The 14523-nt window shown below is 32.2% G+C and overlaps 1 protein-coding gene across 1 annotated transcript in view; it reads right to left on the bottom strand.

Annotated features, from left to right (window-relative positions):
• Positions 1–14422, bottom strand: part of LOC132745048 (pre-mRNA-splicing factor CWC22 homolog) — a 28995-nt gene extending 14573 nt beyond the window's left edge. The window contains exons 1-8 of the mRNA XM_060733887.1: positions 14355–14422; positions 13379–13549; positions 8494–8622; positions 7825–7918; positions 6602–6730; positions 5476–5611; positions 3005–3108; positions 884–986 (exon numbers count right to left, since the gene is read on the bottom strand). Of these exons, the coding sequence (XP_060589870.1) occupies positions 884–986; positions 3005–3108; positions 5476–5611; positions 6602–6730; positions 7825–7918; positions 8494–8622; positions 13379–13549; positions 14355–14422 (934 nt within the window). The remainder of the gene's footprint in view (positions 1–883; positions 987–3004; positions 3109–5475; positions 5612–6601; positions 6731–7824; positions 7919–8493; positions 8623–13378; positions 13550–14354) is intronic.
• Between the last annotated feature and the right edge of the window lie 101 nt (positions 14423–14523).

Here is a 14523-nt window from a genome sequence, read left to right as displayed (position 1 = left end):
TTTATCTTATCCAAACACAACTTTTCCAGCATTAATTTCCAATTTTTTGTGTACTTGATGTAATCTCTGCAATATAGTTGATAACGAATTCCATTTGAATTATTGCACTGTTTTAAAACAAACAACAACATAGTAGTTAAACTCCAGAAGTTGGTATCAAATATTCTTAAATTTCTTCCACCCACTTGTGATGACATTTGAATTCTGGTAGTTTAACACATAATCTTTTCACATATCTCAATGTGAAGATTACTCTGTTGAAATCTTACAGGTTATTTTTCTCAAAATTTTAATTACCAGTTGTTGGAATCTGGACATTTTCGGCACGATGAATTTTACCATAATTGTAAGAATGGTTGGTTTCTAGAAGATATACATTATAATAAAACTCCTTGTAGATGGACATTCGTCTTTCCAAATCCAATATCTTGCAATTGTAAAACAAGTTCAATTCCCATACATTTTTTAAATTCAGGTTTTTGTTTTAGCTGCAGAATTACCCGAAATCCTTAAAATATATCCAACCCCTCTGGTACATATTCATACTCCACTTTTCACTTATGAATATTAAAATGACAACAACAACAACACTAACACAAACACACACACACTTTACTAGATACGAAACTTTTAACTCTGCCATGTACAATGTACAATTGTACAATGTACACTAACAATGTACACTAATAAATCTCAAGTAAGTTCCATAACTCATCAATTACTCACTAACTTCCCACAGAACACTTTTCTATTTAAAACTATCATTTCAAATAGAACATTCCCAAATCTTCACTTTTTTTCCCTTAAATATGCCCCAAACCCAATCTAGCCCTTCGTAGCCCTCCTAACCCCCACAAACCACCCCACCAGCTCTACAACATACTTAGTATATCCTCTCCATTCACTGCGTCTTCCAGTGTTAGCAAATGTGTAAATTGGTCCTCTTCTTCAACTAGATCAAGGTCCTCCATAACAGCAGGAAAGTCCTGTAATATGGAAATACACTGTTTATACATATGCATGTGTCCTTTATTTGTTACATTTTCCTAAAAGACACTATGTTGTTCTATGTACATATAATAATAATAACAAGAAAAGCATTGATGCAAAGCATCAAAGGGCGTCCAAACAGCAGGTGCAGATGAACTAGTAGATATATGATGACAAGATATTCTTTAGTGTGTTTTATGCGCTATTTTAATACTGAGTTTTTACGTTTACTATTATTTTAAGAATTCAATTGTCATAATGATCGACGATTATAAGTCAAAACTTAACTGGAAAAAGTCAGTAAATCATGGTTAATCTTTCAATTTATAATATTGTTTATTCTTAAACCATATACATGTACATTTGTATTTTTCTTTATCATTTTTTAAATTATCAATCAATTGAATAATTCATAAAATCTGATTTGTAACTTTGAATAATTCCTCGGAATCTTTACTAAACACGAATAACAAATTATATAAAATGTTTTAAAGTTGATAGTGTCATAATGATGAGTTGATTCTGTTCTGTAACGATATCTACTCCAAAACCGGGAGAGACCGGACAATAAACGTGTTGTACTATTCGCCGGTCATTAGTAAATCCCGGGAGAGACCGGGAATTACCTAGGAGTACATCCCTCTATAAATAGATTTTCGGAATATTAAGGTCATCAACTCATCATTCTATTAACAGCTTTCGGAATAACATACCATAATAACCCACTGTGTACTACAAAATGATAAGCAAAAATACCCCGAAGAGCGCGATTTATTGACGGAAAAGGTTATTTCATTTGAAAATGTTTGCATTGCGAAATTCTCCAGTTCGCCATTCATTGTACATATCGCGACTAATTAACAATCAAGCACCCTCATACCGATCGGAATGATCGGCTTTTATTATTGGCAACTATAAAAGGCTCGAGAAGTTGCTGTCGCCCTTTCACAAAATCTCATTTCATTCCAATAGGCGCCGCGCTTCGGCGCGGACGCCAATAAGAAGAAGAAGAATGTTTATTTATCACAATGTACAAAGTTTCAACTCATTACCTGTATACAAAATAAGCAATAGCATACAAATTCTTAAGGAGAACACTTAACACTAGACATGTGAGAGGCCTGTAAGAGCCTAACAAAAGTAAAGAGTGGGCAATAATTGAATCTTAATTGACGCAACAATTGAGAACTTGTTCCGAGAAATATTAAAGTTCATGGTAATCAAGTAACAACTACAAACTTAACAAATTTTAGCATCCATTCACAGAAATGAAAATTTGAGAAAATGAGTTATTGTTTAACAAATCTAAACAAATCTTATGTGAGTAAATAAATGAGTTTTAACAATCATTTTAAAGTTCATCAGTAATAGTTATAATTTAAGGGAAATTGTACTATACCTGTATATGGAAAATTAGCAATAATTTTTTTCATTGCTGCAAACTTTTAAACTTTCAAACATTTAAATTAATGAACAAACATTTTTTATGCATTCCAATGTATCAATTTTCATTTCTAACTAAAATATTCATGTTTTGAGCTGCTCTTTTGTAAGCTGATGTGTATATATTATTCTTTTCAATATAAATCATGCTTAAAAACATAACTCTTTCCTTTCTCCCAAAATTTCTACACTTTCAACATCACTTCAACCTTTATCTGCTGAAAAAAATTGACCTGCTTTGAATTTGGATCAGTCCATTTGAAGTTTAATAAAGAATGTCAATATAAAAAGACAAAACCTGAGCTAATAACTGTATAGAACCTGATCAGACTTCACAGCTGGCCTCTTTACTGGTGGCAAATTTTATACTTTGAAATAGTAAGTCTATCTTAAATTCAGGAAAATATTCCTTTGTAAAAAAATCAAACATATATCTCGAAAATCAAGAAAAACCAATGTCATCAATATTATATTTCTTAACAAAGATAAGGTATGACTAATGATTAAGTCTGTCATATTGAATGATCTGGTCAACCAGTTAAAAAATTCAAAACAAAAACCTCTACCATACCTTAAAATGATCTTTTCGTACAGCAAACATCACCTCACACATGTATTGTACACGTATATCGATCTGGCCCTCGTGTAAGATATTCCTTAACCTTTCAAATATTGCTGAAATGGAAAAACATTGAAATGTTAACATACATCTTAATTGCAACATTAAATTACATTACCATACCATGTTTGAATTTTCCTATCTAGTCAGCATAATATAATATCTTGATGTAAACTATAATGAATTTTGTTCTTTGTTCTTATCAAAAGATAGTATATGTTTATATACTATCATTTGATAAGGGCAAAGTGACAGGCTTATTTCTGAATAAAAATTGGCCTAGCATTTTCAGCGATTCTTTTTTTTTAAGCATAAAATGTTACCTGCATATAGGGTGTTTGATCAACAGTTGTTAATTCCAAATTTTTTCTTGAAATTTCCAAAATAGTCTAAAATAGTGTAAAAATTTCCCTCAAACTACAGTGTACTCAAATACTGATGCATATATTGTTTTGATAAAGAACACAATCTAACTATAATTCCTGTCAACAAGTGTATTAACATGTTGAAAAATGATATGTTTTTTTACAAATCTGTATAATTTTTCCCAATGTTCTGCTGTTAATATTTTTGAAATCTTTAAGACACAGGTTGCAAAAAAATCACTGATTAGAGGCTAGTTTATGTATGCAAGCTACATATTTCATATATAAACATGTCTTAAATTTCTACTTAAACTTTTAAATGCTTAATATTCATTTATATTTCATTTCATTGCATAGTGTTTTGCGATTTTATGGTTTTTTCTTTTGACACTGTTGTGGCTGTGATTTATAAACAAATCTGCAATCTGTGCCAATTTAACTAAGACAGAGTGAATACTTCACATCTCAAAGTTCAAGTTTAAATTCCAGATGTTTACATAAGAATTATTATTGCCTTTTCATTTCATATCACAAAGCAACAATCAACTTGAAATCTTACCAATACTTCATAAAATAGCATGGTTGCTTTAATATATTACAGTACAATCTCTGCAAAGCTGTCATTTGTGTATCAAGAAGCATTTTACAACAACGGTATTTAATTATATCCAAATTAAGACTTCGTATAAATTAAACCTCTTCATAGCAATTAAGGGTGTCATGTTTGTAAAAAATGCTAACCGTTTAAAAGACAACCTAAAAACCGTGTTAAATGTTTAACTGACAGTACTAATAAAATCCTAACACTTTCAACATTAACTTTGTTTCTTTATGACAAGATATGACAATCTGTTCATATTTTGTTGTACTTAAAACAATTACAATGCATGTCCAAATATGGAGTAACTATTTAATGAATTGTCATAACTTGATATAAAAAAAAACTTTCTTAACATTTATAATCAATTTAAATTTTTTTTCACTTCTTTGTCAAATATGAACATAGGTAACTGATTATTGAATTTTCTAACCGATTTTAGCTAAAAATTGACAATACCCATTTAAACAGATAAACGTGACACTCATTATCACAACAAATGAACAAAAGGGTGTTGCTCTGAAGAGACTGTACTGTACATATCAAATAATGAAACCTTCAAATGTAAATATATCACAATTATACATAACAAAAATATAAAAATAAAGGTCTATATTATACTTGTTGTACAGTGAACAGTGCAATACTTACTTCTTTCAGGTAATAGTGAAAATAGCACCAATACATGTACATGTACTTATCGAGATATCAAGTTGAAAAGCTGAGAGATCCAGTCTTTTTACGAGTATCCTTACGTGCCTGCCTTTTCAAACAGGTTACCCTGTAAGCCAGCAAACATGACACAAAAACATGTCACAAGCTTCGTTAGTAACCTGCTTATTTCATAATCTTTGTGAACTTTTTCTCTACTTTGCTTTTGGATACAGACAAGCATGTAAAGCTTGTCATCTAAAGCAGTGATAGATCCTGGCATCGTAGTACGTTTCTGCTGATTTGGACATCATTTTCATCAACTAAGCTTAGTATTTCCTTGTGACTAAGCCAAGTTGATATACTTTTACCATATTTTTCACATGACGTCAAAGATGTCGTTACCCTAGTCTCTCATATACTCGGCATCACAAGGCAACAACTTCACAAAAGTCGTCACCAACAGTTGAAGCACGTCTACGTTTCCGTCTGCTACCTAAACCAGTCAAGTGAGAAAGTAAATCTCACTTCAACCAGTCTACTGTGTTCCTTTTTCTTGAAGACCAAACTGGACCAGTCTGGCAAGACAGATAAATCTTGCACTAAACCAGTCAATGGCGGCTGTATAACAAACATGTGGATGTGTGAATGGTTGAAATAATCCACAACAACCACAATACACACCTTGCAGCTGAAAATCTTCATTTTAAAATGTTTCACAAATCAGCGTAAAACTCACCACTTGTGTAACCTAGTGTTACAACAAAGGGGAGTTAAAACTGATCATGAAAATCTTGACCACTATATACCATTGATTCCTCTAGGTGAGACGTCCGTAAGTTTCTGCCCGCATTCCTTCAGGAATCCTATCGATACCTCCACTGAATCGTCTGTTGGTGTTTCCAGAAGAAGTGTAAGTACTTCTAGAGCTAAAACTTCATGAGCCTAAAGTAAATAGGGATAATATAGATAAATTATGGATAAATGCCAGGTCTTTTATTATTAAACAATCTTAAACACAAATGCCTCAGTGAATTTTATGTCAATAAATAACATAATGAATTTCTGGAATCTTGAAAATGCGGCCAAGATGGTTAAGGTCATATAGAGGTCAAATCAAACAAAAACTATATGCCATTTGACCTATTGATTAATGCAAGAGGCATTAAAAAAAAATGAAGACAAAACCGGTTTTTCCTATGTCTGCTCATATCAAATATCAGAAAAGTTCAGTTTCAGAATTTACGTACAAAACTTATATTCAGTATCATCAGAAGTTTATAACAAAATTTACATCAAGTATCAGAAAAGTCCAGTTTTAGAACTTTACATACAAAACTTACAAAGACCATTTAAATCTTAAATACATAAAATATAAGCCTGAAAGAAAACATTAAAATCATTCGGAAAACAAAATAAATAAAATACAATATTGAGCATACATTTTCCTTTTGTCTGGTTTAACTGTTTTACAGCACTTTAGTTCTAGAGACTTGTAATAACTCACTGTATATTATTTTATAACATATATGAAGCCTGAGGATTGATGTATAAATACTCATTTTGATCTAGTTAGGATCTAGTCACTAAGGTGGTATTACAAAATAAACAGATCTATTTAATATGGAAAATAAACAGATCTATTTAATATGGAAATATGGTGTAGTGGATATTTACTTGGAAAAAACATGAACATTATAAAGTTATTTCATGGGTGTTTGTGGATCACTCAAAACTGTTGCCCTAAGGTATCAGTGATACATGTTCAGCTGCAATACCCAACTCCAAGATTAAAATGTTATATATCTATTCAAACGAGGACCAAATTATTACATTGTAGAGATAAAGGATTGTCAAAACTGACAAAAGTTTGCCAAAGAAGTTTTAAAAGTTCAGAATAATTATACAACGGACAGCATTTAGAATTTCACTTACCACTTGTTGGTTAACGAGATGTGCGATGAACCGTGTCGATGACAAGCAAATATTCTTGTCATTCCTCTTGTAGCCTCGACGGAACTGAATTATCAGACGTCGTAAAATCAGCTCTCCATTTTGTGGAAACTATAAAAGGTCAATAATGTGATTTTTAGGTGTTCTTATAAAAGAAATAGTCTGTTAACTTCAAATAATATCTTACACAAAGTCACCCTAAGCATAAATTTGTTTGTTTATCTAATAAGTGTGTGTTTAAATCATTTAATAATTTTAAAGCTGATGTACCAACCTTTCCACCTTAAGTACCGGTATGCTAAATAGTAAAAGAAGTGTTAAAATGTTACAAAAGAGTTTATGTAATGAAAATCATTAAGCAAAACAAAAATGTCTTAACATTTATGAATCTAGACTGATAAAATATACACTTAATAAAACTGATACTTTTACCAGACCACTTTTTTTAAAACATTTTCCCTAAGGTCACAGATTTTGGTCTAGTATAAATTAAAATACAAACTTGTCACTTGTTATTTAAAATTACAATGAATGCAAGTTCATAAAATATCACCCAGTAATAGTTTACCATGTAGCTGGTAATATTTGATACCAAGTAGTTAACTGCATTAAAACAGCCTGTTATGTGCATACACCGTCTAATTTCATTTAACCCATTTACCTTGTTACAACCTCAACCTCCCAAATTATATTACCAACCTTTTTGATAGCTATGCACAAATAGATGGATTCAGACCTTGTAATCTATAGTCAATATAGCTGGTAACATTAACCTTCTTAATAATATTACAAACCTTGTCGTAGCTATGCCAATATGTCTAGTTCCTAAGAACTTAGTAATATTACCAACCTTGTTAACAAAAACCTAAATAGTTGGATACATCAACCTATACCTACCAACCTTATTGTACTTATACCAAAATAGCTGGTAACATCAATCTATGATAATATTACAAACCTTGTTAACACTATACCAAGTTAGCTGGTAATATGACCATCTTGTAAACATTACATGTACCTGCCTAGCTATAAACAAAACTATCATGCTTTAATTCACCTGCTATAGCATGTTTAATGGGTTAAAAATGAAAAGCTCGCCAAAAAATATTCTGTTGTACATTTACATTCATCCATATGCATTTAAGTATCTAAATCAATTTATTAATCAACAAATCTGAAGTGTAATTATCAAAATCAAGACATACCTTTGTATTGACAATAGAAACTAGAGCTGCATATACATGAGTAAATGTGGGAGATGCTGCCTGAGCCTGTATGATAGATCTTGCCATTAAACCACTGAAATATCATATAGAAAATTTAATATAAGAGACTGATCAAATTATATATATAGTATAGTTATCAAAAGTAATAGAAATGGATGAAATGTAATCAATGATTACACCAAAATTTGGTTGGTCAATGATTACATGTAATCGAAAAAGACTCTGATTACTGTCAATTACTTGATAAAAAGTTTTTGATTACAATTGATTATGAGTATTGATTACAATTACATTATCCCTGCATTGCATTGTTGAGGTAAACATTTGAGCTAGCCTAATTTGAGCCACGTTTGAAGAATATCTTTCAAAGGGTATATGGCTTTATAGAGCAGACATGTTAGAAATGGACACAACGCCGACTTACAAACGCTACAAAGTGATCCCAGTATAGTGGTTGGGGTGTAATTAATTATTATTTGTTTCTTTTTTTTTCCTATACAGGATATGCCCTAAAAGTAACAGTCACTTATTTTCATCTGTAAATGGTACAAAATTTATGAAAATTATACATAAATTTAAACATAACAATTCATACAATCATTAACAACAAAAGAATATAAGAGCATAAAACAAGAAGTTATAGCATACCGTCCTCTAACAATGTTTTCCTGAAACAGTTCCCTGACAATATTTTCTATATTTCCTACATTCACCTTGTTTATCAAACCATTGATACTCTTCTTAAGTGCTTCCCACGAGATACGCTGAAACTCTACACTGTAAGGTAAAAAAATCCATAAAATCAATCACTGTAAGATAAAACAAGAGGGCCATGATGGCCCTGAAGTCGCTCACCTGTATATAGGCCCCCGGAGCAGGGCCAGTTTAAACCCCAGGGCTTTTATTTGAACAAACTTGGTAGACACCCATTAGAAGATATTTCATGCTTAACATCTAAGGTCTAGCTGGTCAAGTTTTTTTCTTTACACATATAGTTAAAAACAATGACACACCTGGGGCAGGGCCAGTTTTGACCCAAGGGTTTTTATTTGAACAATCTTTGTAGACACTTACTAGCAAATCTTTCATGCTTAATATCTAAACTCTAGCTATTCAAGTTTTTTCAAAGAAGATTTTTAAGTTTTTGCTATACACATATAAGGAAAATCAATGTCAGCCGGGGCGGGCCAATTTTGACCCCAGGGCTTTTATTTGAACAAACTTTGTAGACACACACTAGAAGATGCTTCGTGCTTAATATCTAAACTCTAGCTATTTGAGTTTTTTCAAAGAAGATTTTTTAATGTTTTTGTATAACACATATAAAGAAAAGGAATGACCCCCGGGGCGGGGCCTTTTTTTACCCCAGGGCTTTTATTTGAACAAACTTGGTAGACACTCACTAGAAGATGTTTCATGCTTAATATCTAAACTCTAGCTATTTGGTTTTTTTCAAAGAATTTTTTTTTAAAGTTTTTGCTATACACATATAAGGAAAATCAATGACCCCCGGGGCGGGGCCAATTTTGACCCCAGGGCTTTTATTTGAACAAACTTAGTAGACACCCATTAGAAGATGTTTCATGCTAAATATCTTAGCTCTAGCTCTTTAGATTCTTTAAAAGAAGATTTTTTAAGGTTTTTACAATATTGCATATAGGGAAAATCAATGACACCCTGGGGCGGGGCCAATTTTGACCCCAGGGCTTTTATTTGAACAAACTTGGTAGACACCCATTAGAACATGTTTCATGCTAAATATCTTAGCTCTAGCTCTTTGGAATCTTTAAAAGAAGATTTTTTTAAGTTTTTACTATATGCATATAGGGAAAATCAATGACCCCCTGGGGCGGGGCCAATTTTGACCCTAGGGCTTTTATTTGAACAAACTTGGTAGACATTCATTAGAACATGTTTCATGCCAAATATCTAAGCTCTAGCTCTTTGGGTTTTTTAGAAGAAGATTTTTTAAGTTTTTACTATATGCATATAGGGAAAATCAATGACCCCCTGGAGCGGGGCCAATTTTGACCCCAGGGCTTTTTTTTGAACAAACTTGGTAGACACTCATCAGAAGATGTTTCATGCTTAATATCTTAGCTCTAGCTCTTTGGGTTCTTTAAAAGAAGATTTTTTTAAGTTTTTACTATATGCATATAGGGAAAATCAATGACCCCCTGGGGCGGGACCAATTTTGACCCCAGGGCTTTTATTTGAACAATGTTGGTAGACACTCACTAGAAGATGTTTCATGCCAAATATCTTAGCTCTAGCTCTTTGGGTTTTTTAGAAGAAGATGTTTAAAGTTTTTTCTTTTGGTTGCCATGGCAACCAGAGTTCTGCATGGAATGGAATTCTTTGAACAACTTTGTTAAGGCTTCACACAAGGAACATCCCTGTGAAGTTTCATTATGATCTGCCTTTATGATCTGCCTTATGGTTTCAGAGGTTTGAAAAGTGTGAACGGACAACGTACGACGGATGACGGACGAAGAGTGATCCTAATAGCTCACCCTGAGCATATGCTCAGGTGAGCTAAAAATAATCATAAAATCAATCAAAGTTCCATGCAATCAATCACTGTAAGGTTAAAGAAAATCATAGAATCAATCACTGAAAGGCAAAAATTTCCATAAAATCAATCACATTAGGGTAAAAAAAATTCCATAAAATCAATCACTGTAAGGTAAAATTTCCATAAAATCAAACCTGTAAGGTAAAAATTCCATATAATCAATCACTGTAAAGTAAAAAGTCCATAAAATCACTGTCAGACAAAATATCCTCACTTGGCTAAAAATACCTTAAATTCAATCATAAATATCCCTGCTAGATAAACAATTCCATAAAGTCATTCACTTCTTATGCACAGAAAAGGTAAAGAAAAGATACCATAAACATGTCAATATTCATTTCATACCAAAAACTCCTATATCTTAATTAATTTTTAATCAATCCTTATCAATCTATCTTCCAGTTTTTCACAAGAATGTAAAAATTATTCATATTATACACATTAACAACTTTACCATGCCTGACTGCTCCAATTTTTAAAAAGCAGAGCACATCCATTACAACAAGAGCCATGTCAACATGGCCATCCCCCGCCGAATGTGTTTGCTCATTGGAAGAATGTATATGTAGTAGAGCAGAATAATTCCATTTTAAGAGGTCTTTTGGTAATGAAAACTGATGGCTATAGTGATTACAGATTTGAAACCTATGTGAATACTGATGGCTGAAAATAACAAAGGGCAATAACTTAAAAATAATGCAGGGTAGGTTATCATTCTTGTGTGCTGCATCCCTCCTCAGTAAAATCTATCCACCTATGAAGTTTCAAGTTGATACCTCAAATACTTTTTGAGATAAGCTCCGGACAATATAGTATGAAAAGGGCAATAACTCAAAAATTGTACAGGGAAGAGTTATCATTCTTGTGCACAGCATTCCTCCTCAATAAAATCTATCCACCTATCAGGGCTCACACTGGCTCAAATAAAATAATAGCCAATATTTTCAACTTAAAAAAATAATAGCCAAAAGTTCAGCGGACTAGCGATTAACAACATAAGCACTTGATTAAATAAACATTTCATAAATATAAAACTTTTGATAACTACCTTTTTTAGAACAACTTTAATTGTTATTATAGAACAGAATAAAAACATTATAATTAGTATAATTACTGTATAACAATAATATTAAAGATTCATTATAACTTTACATAATGCTGTTATCAGACAACTTCTTTTGTTTGTTCTAATCAAATTTTGTCAGCTTATGATAACCACTGTCTATTTCCACATTTCACACAGAACTGGAGTAGATCTAGGTCATATTAGCCTATAGAAATAACATAAGTTTGCAAACTCATTCACAGAATGCAGCCTCTTTTCTGAATAATTTACTGAAAAATATTATCATCACCAATGTAATACTAATTTTCTGCCATAGTAGTAAAGACTTTTAAACAAAACATAGCTTATTTCACCTTTGAATAAATATCAAAATTATCGGTGTCGCGAAAATATGTGACAATCGGATTTTTCCTGTTTTCTGAAGAAATATTTACAATTTTGGTTGTTGTGCAAATAGTTGTTTGGAAGTTAATACTTTTTACATATTTTACCATTGTTTTCCACTGGCGATTAAGTCAAGTAGCTTAAAACAAAGAAAAATCAAAATTTACAATTACTTCAATTCACGGTAAATTTTGGGTAGGCTAAGTCAATATCCAGTTTATCAATTTTAAAGCGATTTTTGTGGCTAATTGTCGAATATTTGATGGCTGTTATAAATGCTGGACAATATCTTTAAAGTACTTATACAATTATACATCTCGCATGTATTTTATCACCTCGGGCAATATAGTAAACAGCACGTGACCGGTAAAAAAATTGACACTCAATTAAATGCACCCCGCTGGTGTTAATTAGGTCTACTGCTTTCTTTATCGACTTTTACACCTTTTATAAACACTGTTGGAAGTAAAAAAAAATAATTGCCAGATTTTGTAGCCAAAATGCAAAAATAATCGCCAATCTTATAAAATAATCGCAAATGGCGACTATGGCGACCAACAGCGTGAGCCCTGACCTATGACATTTCATGTTGACATCTCAAACACTTTTGAGTTATGCTCCACTCGGGTGAAAAATTAGGTATGAAAAATAACAAAGGGCAATAACGCAAAAATTATGAAAGGTAGAGTTATCATTCTTGTGCACTGCACACCTCCTGAGTGAGATCTATGCACCTATGAAGTTTCATTTTGATATCTCAAAGGCTTTTTGAGTTATGCTCAGGACAAAAATTAATTTTGAAAAATAACAAAGGGCAATAACTCAAAAATAATGCAGGGTAGAGTTATCATTCTTGTGCAATGCACTCCTCCTCAATGAGATCCATCCACCTATGAAGTTTCAAGTTGATACCTCAATACTTTTTGAGATAAGCTCTGGACAAAATAGCATGAAAAAGAACAAAGGGCAATAACTCAAAAATTGTATAGGGAAGAGTTATCATTCTTGCGCACAACATTCCTCCTCAATAAGATCTATCCAACTATGACATTTCATGTTGATATCTCAAAAACTTTTTGAGTTTTGCTCCACTCAGGTGAAAAATTAAGTATGAAAAATAACAAAGGGCAATAACTCAAAAATTATGAAAGGTAGAGTTATCATTCTAGTGCACTGCACACCTCCTGAGTGAGATATATGCACCTATGACGTTTCATGTTGATATCTCATAGGCTTTTGGAGTTATGCTCTGGACAAAAATCAATTTTGAAAAATAACAAAGGGCAATAACTCAAAAATTGTGCAGGATAGAGTTATCATTCTTGTGCACTGTACTCCTCCTCAATGAGGTCCATCCACCTATGAAGTTTCAAGTTGATAACTCAAATACTTTTAAAGATATGCTCCGGACAAAAATGTCAGAAGGGACGGACGGACGCCTTTTCGGCGTGGGATAATGAATTCAGCAGGTCAAGGTACAATTTTAAACAGATTTATTATTAATTTACCTTGATTTATCTGTGATCTTGGCTTGCATAGCCCTCAGACGAGCTGGGGGTATATAAGCGCCACCAGTCCTCCCAGTAAAGGCTTCCACCCCAACAGCTGCAGGTTTGGGTTTCTTTGTAGACAATTCTGATTCTTCCTTAGGTTCTGGCTCATTTGTTTCCTGTACTTTTCTGAAATATAAAATAAATCAAAAACTTCCCTAGCATTTAATTTTACATACACAACATCATTTTTAAAACTGAATGAGTCTATAAAAGTAGTTGATTTGTAGTTGGTATTTCTAATTAAGATATGTTTTTTAAAAATTCATGTTTTTTTTGGATTTTCTGCTGATTTTAATATGTTTAGTCCCATATTGCTGGTCAGTCCACCTTACTGGACTTTCCTGCTAACTAACCAGTAATTATCAATTTCTTGGTATTTTACTATTCCCACATGATTTCGGAATCAGCAATTAGAGACAAATAACCATTACACTCTATGCCGGACTCAACTGTCAAAAGATCAAAAGTGCCACACTTGAAGCATCTAACCAGTGATCCCTTGATTCTCATATAAAAAAATATTTGTACACATTTTTTATGGCAACCCTTTTTCACATTTTTTAACATTTGACCCTGAAGGTTAAGTTCATTTGTCACAGCCGTATTTCAATTTGTGTAGACTAATATGTTGAAACCAATTATGAAGGCTTTAAAACAAAGGATTTAACCATTTGGGAAATGTTAATTATGAACCCAGTTAAAGGATAACTAACAATATTAAGTGAATATCAAAATGCAGTTTTTACAATGACATAATCACAAGGTTTGAAACAATATACAGTAACATCTTAATATCACTAATAACTAAAAAAAAAAACATATTAATATCAAACTATGATAATTATGATTCTAAAATTCAAATTAAGTGTTTAAAGAACTTTCGAGGCAGTTCAACGAGCATAATTATATGTGCTTTTTTTTTTCAAAGTACTTTACTTCCTTTTTCTTGACACGTTCCTTCTCTCCTGCATTTTGGTCTCCATCATTTCTTCCCTTCATTCTTGAAAGCCTTTTTCTCTGATTGAGAAATCTCTCATCTTCTACAGTTTGTTGTCATCTTCCCCTGAAGGCTTCTGAAAATTGGTCCAAAATTTTTTGTA

The sequence above is a fragment of the Ruditapes philippinarum genome, unplaced genomic scaffold, assembly GCF_026571515.1.
Source record: "Ruditapes philippinarum isolate M1 unplaced genomic scaffold, ASM2657151v2 ctg10776_1_1_1_1, whole genome shotgun sequence".
NCBI lineage: Eukaryota > Metazoa > Mollusca > Bivalvia > Venerida > Veneridae > Ruditapes > Ruditapes philippinarum.
The sequence above is the reverse complement of the archived record's forward strand: the minus strand, read 5'-3'. Positions and strand labels throughout refer to the sequence as shown.